The 6,452-nt window shown below is 49.9% G+C and overlaps 1 protein-coding gene across 1 annotated transcript; it reads right to left on the bottom strand.

Moving 5' to 3' along the window:
- Positions 1-308: 308 nt before the first annotated feature.
- On the bottom strand, positions 309-2,046 carry LOC112903262 (laccase-25-like). The gene is made up of 4 exons (XM_025972496.1): positions 1,830-2,046; positions 1,604-1,744; positions 566-1,513; positions 309-445 (listed from the first exon to the last, which is right to left on the bottom strand). The coding sequence occupies exons 1-4, from the start codon at positions 2,029-2,031 to the stop codon at positions 315-317; spliced, it is 1,422 nt and encodes a 473-aa protein (XP_025828281.1). The 5' UTR covers positions 2,032-2,046; the 3' UTR covers positions 309-314.
- Between the last annotated feature and the right edge of the window lie 4,406 nt (positions 2,047-6,452).

Below are 6,452 nucleotides of genomic sequence, written 5' to 3'. Positions count from 1 at the left end.
CATGACATCGTCCTGTGAATCTATGGCAGAGATCAAGTGTGACAAGCAATTGTATTGATATTTACTAGTTACAAATAGTACAAAATTGGAATTGTATTTCTATTATGAATTTTTCGTGAACATGATCAAATTCATATTCTAAAAGCAGAATTCTAAAATGCTCCTAAGTAAAAATGTGCTCGAAGTATAAACATACATGCACGATCCACAAATCGTTAATTAACCGTGACAACTGAAGATAAAACGTTACGGAATTAATGGACCGCTACTTTTCATGAAGTCTTGATTGGTCATCCAATTAAGTTTGAACAACCTCAGCATTGGGGTAAGTCAGCCGGTGGTGGAGGAAGTGCAGTATCCTGAGTCGGCCCGTCCTGCACCTCGAACACCATTGCCAACCCGATTGGCAGATGAGCGTCAAAGTGGCAATGCATGATCCACATCCCTGCAACCACATAAAACAAATCCCTCAAAATTATCATTAATTGATATGAACTCTTCTGTAACCCTTCTGAAGAAAACAGAAACAAGCATGTGTGTCCCCTGTCGTCATGGATCACCATACCAGGGTTGTTGGCAACGAAGCGGATGACGGCCCATCCGCCTGGCGGCACGGCGAGAGTGTTCCTCTCCTGCGGGTTGACGAGGTTGTACCGCTTCTCAGCGGTGTCCTGGTGGAAGTTGCCGAACCCCTGCGCCAGCACAAAGAAGTTGTGACCGTGAAGATGCATCGGGTGGCTCTCGCGCGCCACCAGCGCCGTGTTCTGCAGCACCATCTCCACCGTCGCATTGTACCTCACCGTCTTCACCTTGGTCGACTTGGTCGTCGTGACGTCCATGTTGCGCGGCGGTCTAGAGTAGTTGAACTCCAGTAGTGGCCTGTCGGGGAAGTCCCGCGTGTAGACGCCGGTCACGTTCCGGAAGTGCGCCTCCAGGAGGGATATGGTGGCGGGGAGAACGAAGGAGGCGTTGTTCATGCTGCCCGCGAACACCTGGTTCTTGCACCGCGTCTGCTCCGGCCGGCAATCCGCGAAGCCCAGCCCGACAGTAACGAACATGCGGGTGTCCACGGCGAGAGGGACCGTGGGCTGACCTGGGCGGACGAGCGCGGTCAGGCTCGTGAGGAACCGGTGCGCGGTCGCCGTGTCTTTGAACCGTGGCATCCGAGCAAACAACGGCCGGCGCGTCCTTCTGTGCGCGCTGGCGTACTCCAGAACGGCGGTGGCGGTACCTTTTCTGAACGGCTGGTTGCTGGGGCGCGCGCTGTTGTAAGGGGAGGCCACCATGTAGTATCGCCGCGACGGCGCCGCGTCCGCGACCATGAGCGCGTCAACAGTCTGCCCGGGCGCCACGACAACGACGTCGGTCTCGTACGGCGTCGTGTAGCTCGCGTCAGCCCCCACGACGGTGAAGTTGTGGCCGGCGATCTTGAAGAACATGGGCGTGTTCACCGCTGCGTTGATGATCCGAAGCAGGTACGTCGATTTGCTCTGCACCTTGAGCTTGAAGGTTCCTACGAGATGTGCTCACAAATTAACCAGCAGAACTGTGACACAGCTAATGGTGAACGATGATCGAACATAGAGAGGGTCAAGTGTCATACTTGGCTTGCGGTTACTGCCCGGACACTTGTGCATGTCCCCAGGCATGCCATTGATGGTATACGCGTCGGCCCGATCCACCAGGATTCCAGTGAGGAAGGCCTCGCGGTCCAGGTCGAAGACGTTCTGATTCCACCACTCGCCTGCAAGATGATTTCAGTGACAACGGCCAAAACTTTGTACCGAGAGATGTGGGGAAATATCAAAACGATGGCCACTTTTTAGTACCCAGCAGGATGATCTCCTCCTTTTTAGGCTTGGGGAACGGGTACCCCTGGTCGCCGCTCCTCGGCTTGATGACGATCGCACCATAGACAGTGGCGCGGAGCATGGAGCTGTGCGCGTGCCACCACAGCGTCCCCTCCTGCCCGGTCGCATTGTACCGGTAGGTGTAGCGGCTGCCGGGGCGGATGGGGCACTGTGTCACCATCTCCGGGCCGTCCGCCCACTGCGTCCCCCGCTGGAAGAGACCATGCCTGTACATGGCATATGGCAAATTGCCAATTGCCCATAAGGTAAGGGGAAAAAACGGCAAGACGTAGCAATGCAGTACAGGGGAGGGCGTCACTGTCCCATTGATTTGGTACGCGTACCAGTGAACTGTGATGTTGTAGGGTGAGTTATTGATGACATGGACGACCACTATGTCGCCCTCGTGCACGCGGATTGTCGGGCCGGGAAGCTGACCGTTCACGGCGGTGATTACCGTCGCAGGCTGGCACAGCTGGCTTATGGAGAAGTTGCCCACCTGAAGAATTGCAGTCCATGGTGCAGTTTCATACGGCATGCATACGATCGATGGAAACTAAGAAGAAATGTGACTCCGTTTCCCAAGATGACAACAAAGGGGGATCAGCGAGTTACGTCGAATGTGTGCTCCACAGTCGCGGCATGGCCACAGCAGGCAACCAGAGCAAGAGCAAGCAGCAGGAGCCAGCAACACCGGGCCATGTCCTTGAGCTCGCTCGTTGCAGGCAATCTCACAGCACCTGGCTTGTCTTGGAGGAGCTAACAACTAGTAACGAATTGGAAAGCAACGCTGGGACCTCGAGGTGCTTGTGAGGACTGAAGTACGTACCGTGGATGTATAAATACATACATACACGGGTATTTGGAGCTGACTTGTTCAATCACTAAAGCTCCTGTTGCACGGCAAGATGCCTACGGAGCATAGTACGCGCGTTGAGACGCCGGGAATGGTGTCTAGCCGGGGAGAGCTTCTGTGGCTGCTACGCGCTAGCGGCCAGGGGCGCAGACGGGCTCGGTCGGGCACGCGCTAACTTCGATCATTTCTAGGGCGCCGGACCCGTTCCGGATCGATGGGGCTAACGGGCGAGTAGCTGTGACTTCCAGCAGTTTGTTCGACTCGTGGGGACACGCGCGTGACACCAGGAAAACGCCAAGCCAGACGTGGCATCCAGCTACTCCCTCCGTCGTCACAACACCCTCACCCCTCTGTTTTTTCTATTTTTAATTCCAGGATCAAAAGAATATCCTGTCACGTTGAAATTGTTACTTGTTGGATTGCGGCTGTTGCTTGTATATCTTACTAATTCAACAGCGCCGGCCCCATATATTTTGCGTTTTCGAAACGACCGGCTGGGGTTAAGCTGCATATCTGGGATTACGGTACTGCATATATGGCATACATAATCTAGAATAAGGGATGTGGCATGATCCATACTGTAACACCCTAATTTTCAAATTAGAAACTAAATAAATTTTGCTAGAATTTTTTTAGATCCATAAGATTTTATTCCATCATTTTAATTTTAGAGCATTTACCATGAATTAATAGCAATTTACTTAACCATAAAAAGAAATATAAGAAACCATAGGTTTTGTGCATTTCATACCGCATTGCATTGTTTTATTGTTTGTCTTCCATTTGAATTTAAATTTTAAATTTAAATTCAAATGCATTTGAATGCAATTCTTTTTCTCCCTCTTCTAATTGGGCCCGGCCCACTCTCTCGTTTCTTTCTCCCTCTCTCTTCTCTTCCTTGCGGCCCAGCCCAAGCTGGCCTTTTCCTCTCTTCCCGCACGGCCCAGCTAGCCCAGCCTCTTCTTCCCTCTCTCTCCCAACACGGCCCAGCTGTTGGCTTCTTTCCTTCTCCTCCGCGCGGCCCAGCTCCTCCTTCTCCCCGGCCTAGCTCGCTCGCGCGCCCGCTCCCTTCCTCCTCTCGCTCTCTCTCACGCTGACCGGTGGGTCCCGCCTGTTGGGACTTTCTCCTTCCCCGAGCCAGGCTCGGACTCGAGTCCGAGTCCGGCCGGCACCCGACACCGTCCTGCGTCGCGCGGAGCCCCAGTCCCGCACGCCTAGGTGCCTCGGCCATCCTACAAAGCCGCCGCCCTCGTGCCCTAGATCTTCCCCAAGCCGCAGCCGCCGTCTTCACCTGAAAACCCGAAGCCGCCCGAGCTCTTCCGCCGCTGTCGCCTCCACGCCCCGGCCGCTCGCCGTTCCGCCGCTCCGCCGCTTCTCTGCCTCCGCAAGCCGCCGCAGAAGCTCCACCGTGGGGTAAGGATCATCACCGGCCGCTTATCCCCTGTTTCCCCGCCTTCCCGTGCGCGCCAATCGCTCGCCGTCGTCCCGAGCCGCGTCTCACCGCCGACTGCCATCTCTAGCCACCGTCGCCTCTTCCCGAGCCCCTAAATGCACTCCTCGCCTCGCTCTCCTGCTCCCAGGCCAAACCCGTGCCTAAGCCGTGCCTGGAAACGCGTTTATGCGTTTTTCCGGTGAGTCGCCGCCGCCCGCCACCGCTTCCCCTCGCCGCCGGTGCTCACCACCGCCGCTCGACGCCGTCAGCCGCCCCATAGCCGTTAGCTCCCGATCCAATGGGTTAGATTACATCTAACCCGAGTCAAGTAAGCCAAATACCGGTCAACCCGAGGCATAAAATCAACCCGCAGTCCACAACAGTTCAAAAGTACTCACTAATAGATCCTTTTTCTTCTGTTTAGGCCCCTGTCTTTTCCAAAAATAGAACCCGCCATCCTCAGCCCTTCTGTTTTGCAATCTAAAACCTAGATTTAAGGTTTAATTATTTTTTAGCGGTTTCTTTGGTCAAAGCCCTTCTAGTTTCAAATCTTCTACAAATAAGCCCCTAGAATCATGTTTTAGCCATAATTTCTCCGTTTTAACTCCGTTCTCATCGATTCTTATGCTCACGTGATCCTTATGATATACAATAGCTTTATAACGTTGTTTTGCTCTGTTTATATTGTTTGGTGTACTGTTTTTTATTTATCATATTTGTTTTCTTATATGTACTTGTGTGTTATGATAGACGGTGCGCAGTTCGAGGGACCACAAGAGCAAAGCTTTGAAGATGTTCCTGAGCAGCAGCAGTTCTTTGACGAAGGCAAGTGGTCCTTGATCATACTTCAGTCCCAATAACGTTATAAATACACACATTTACTTTATATGCATGCATGTGTCTAGAATATGATGGATCCCAAACTAAGGATGTGCCTAGTTTTTTTTTGAACTTCCTTGATTAAACCTGCGTTCTTATATTTATGTTGTAGCTACGCTAGTTGCTTTTACTTAGACTTTGGTTGGATAACCTGAAATCATGCTACACTGGTTTATTCATGTTCTGGAATAGTTTTATGGTGATAATTAAGATCATTGCATTAATTGGAATATGGAGAATCACCCAGAAAAACAGTGCAACCACAATACTACATGGCTCCAGTCCTGGCTAATTAATTAGAAACTTTTGCTTATAATAATCTTACCGAAAGGGCAAGAGGGGTTGCATCGTCGAGGTATAGCTCGGTCCTCTTGAGGCTTTATGATATGTGGTCCTTGGCTAAGGCACTACCTCATTAGGGAGGGTCACCGCTTTGACTTGAAATCTTAGCAAATTTTTATAAGTTAGGAAATCTTTGTAAAGGCCTCGTAGTGAATCCCTGCCACTCACCTCGGAAGTGTTTAAGGGCCTTGCAAACCCGGACATCAAGGGAAACACGAATTGTGGGTAAAGTGTACAACCTCTGCAGAGTGAAAACTGATATATCAGCCGTGCTCTCGGTTAAGAGAGGGTTGGACACTCACATGATAATTGAACTTAAAGATGATCTAAATTGAGGTTCTTTTTTCATAATGTTGTTATTTTATCTCTTTTATTTATTTAAGGGTCGGTATATACTTACATTTAGTTAATGCTTGTTAAATAAAACTTGACCAACTAAAAATGCTTATCGCAGTCAAACCATGTTAGCTTTTCCAAGATTACCGCCTTGCATGTCATATAATTTACTCCACTTGTTGAGTACCAACCATATAATTTACTCCACTTGTTGAGTACCAACCATAAGTGTACACACGCTTGTTTTATTAAAATCAATGCTGCTCAGAACAAGATAATTGTCCGGAGTTCCCTAAAGATTTTGAAGAGTACTAGGCGTATGTCTCCCAGTCATCTGCATGTGAAGTTAAAGTCCGCTGCTAGTTATAAACGTTTATTTATTCGCTTAAGATTAAGACTGTCGGTCATGTAATAAAGTACTATGATACTCTATTTCGTTAATGCATTGTTTCGGGTATTGTGACATTTCTAGTACTTGGGAGTAAGACACACTAGAGTTTAGTGTAAAGTTTGTGTTTGTTCTTGTGAATGGGTTTAAAACCTAAATGCAAGTTACAGGGTATTTTTGTAATTATGAAATTAATTAGAGTTCTTTTGTAAAATGTGTTTGAATGAAAGGTAATTTCAAAATGTATTAAGGTTTGTGTTGCAAAAGCAAGTATTCCTCATCATCTTCTTCTCTCCCCTCCCTCTCTATTTCACTGCTGTGCCGCCCGCCGCCCCCTCGCTGGCGATCTCCCTGGCCGCCAGCTGCCCC

Source organism: Panicum hallii, chromosome 8 (genome assembly GCF_002211085.1).
Source record: "Panicum hallii strain FIL2 chromosome 8, PHallii_v3.1, whole genome shotgun sequence".
Taxonomy (NCBI): domain Eukaryota; kingdom Viridiplantae; phylum Streptophyta; class Magnoliopsida; order Poales; family Poaceae; genus Panicum; species Panicum hallii.
The sequence above is the reverse complement of the archived record's forward strand: the minus strand, read 5'-3'. Positions and strand labels throughout refer to the sequence as shown.

What these genes read in the sequence shown, in the direction of transcription:
- LOC112903262 (XM_025972496.1), bottom strand. Translation starts at nt 2,031, where the DNA reads ATGGTGACACAGTGCCCCATCCGCCCCGGCAGCCGCTACACCTACCGG. An exon ending in GGGCAGTAACCGCAAGCCAA is followed by an intron (nt 1,514 to 1,603) that starts GTATGACACTTG and finishes CACATCTCGTAG; the next exon opens with GAACCTTCAAGCTCAAGGTG. An exon ending in CTTCGTTGCCAACAACCCTG is followed by an intron (nt 446 to 565) that starts GTATGGTGATCC and finishes ATGTGGTTGCAG; the next exon opens with GGATGTGGATCATGCATTGC.